The 1,450-nt window shown below is 53.2% G+C and overlaps 1 protein-coding gene across 1 annotated transcript in view; it reads left to right on the top strand.

Annotated features, from left to right (window-relative positions):
* Positions 1-1,324, top strand: part of FIGLA (folliculogenesis specific bHLH transcription factor) — a 3,520-nt gene extending 2,196 nt beyond the window's left edge. The window contains exons 3-4 of the mRNA XM_027669026.1: positions 643-798; positions 990-1,324. Coding sequence (XP_027524827.1) covers positions 643-798; positions 990-1,112 — 279 coding nt within the window. The 3' untranslated portion in view covers positions 1,113-1,324. The remainder of the gene's footprint in view (positions 1-642; positions 799-989) is intronic.
* The last annotated feature ends 126 nt before the right edge of the window (positions 1,325-1,450 follow it).

Here is a 1,450-nt window from a genome sequence, read left to right as displayed (position 1 = left end):
CCCCCAGTACATCCCACTGCTGAGGGGACTACTGCAGGACTGCCAGGTGGGCACCCCAAACCTGATCCAAACCCCACTCCAAACCCCCCAGTACATCAGACTGCTGAGGGACTGCCAGGTGAGCACCCCAAAACTGACTCTGTATCCCCAAACCCTCCCATAATATGGGGGTTTGGAGAGGCTGGTGAGGGTTTTCTTGGTATTTTTCAGCTTGGAATTAATAACTCAGTTTATTTTTAATTATTAAGTTGTTGAGGGGCACCCCCATCTCTGGGGACCCCAAAACTGACCCCTGGCCTTCAGCCCATCCCTAAAATGTGGGGTTTAATGGGGGGGTTGATGGGGATTTGCTTCTTAATTATCAGGTTGGTATTAATTTAATATTTAAAAGTAAATTGAGTTTTAACAGGTGGGACACCCCAAAACTGACCCCCAAGCCCCCTATAATGTGAGGCTTAGGGAGCTGATGGGGATTTTCCTGCTTGAAGTTTTTGAGGTTGGAATTAAGTTAATAATTAAAATAAATTTAATTATTATTGGGGGGTGGGTCGTTATCACTGGGGGGAATCTGCTGTTTTTCCAAGGGGGGAAATTTTAATACATTTTTAAATTTTTTTTTTTTTTTAATTCCCCTTTTCCCAGCAGCTCGATGCTGATGCTGAGCAGCAGATGGGGGACACTGGGGGCGTCCCACTGGGGGGGCCACCTGAGACCCGGCCTGGCAGTGCCCCCCCATGCCCGTGGGGACCCCCCGTCCTGCCCCCCTGCCCTGGGGCGCTGCAGGAGAGCGGGGGGACGGTGAGTGGGGGTACCCTGGGAGGGTGGAGGGACACCTGAGGGGGACAGAGCCCCTTGAGGGGCACCTGGGGGCACAGGTGGGGGGGCACCTGGTTTATACCGACATAAACAGGGAGGGCTTCAAAGCATCTTTCACCCAAAAATATTCCAAAGGTGTAAAAAAAATCTTTTTTTTTTTCTTTTTTTTTAAGTTTTTTCCTGCCATCCCCAAAATCCCTGGGGGGCCCGCGGGGGACCCCCCCTACGGTCACGTTCAAGGCTCCAGACCTCATTCCTGGGGTCACATTCCTGTCCCGGAGCCCTGCACCCCATGAAACCAGCACCCCGAAACTGGGGGTGCGGGGGGGGGGCATCCATCACCCCTAAAACGCGAGGGGTGAGGGGGTAGAGCTGTAATTAATTGCTCTATGAAATCGCAATTAGTAATTATCTGCCTCCCCCCCAGGTGAGGGCTGATTAGTGATTGTTAATATAAATCCCAATTAATTGCGTAATAAAAGGAGGTCGAGGGGTGTCGGCGCTGTTTTGGGGGTTTCCCCCCTTGTTTATTTGCGGTGATTGGGTTCTCGGGGGGGCCCGGGGGGAGGGCGGGGCGGGGGGAGGTGCGGGGACACGCGTGGTGTGTCGGGGGGGGGGGGGCGGCCCTTTGTCA

Source organism: Corapipo altera, unplaced genomic scaffold, assembly GCF_003945725.1.
Source record: "Corapipo altera isolate COAL_440 unplaced genomic scaffold, ASM394572v1 61016, whole genome shotgun sequence".
NCBI lineage: Eukaryota > Metazoa > Chordata > Aves > Passeriformes > Pipridae > Corapipo > Corapipo altera.
This window is presented reverse-complemented; position numbering and strand designations above follow the sequence as displayed.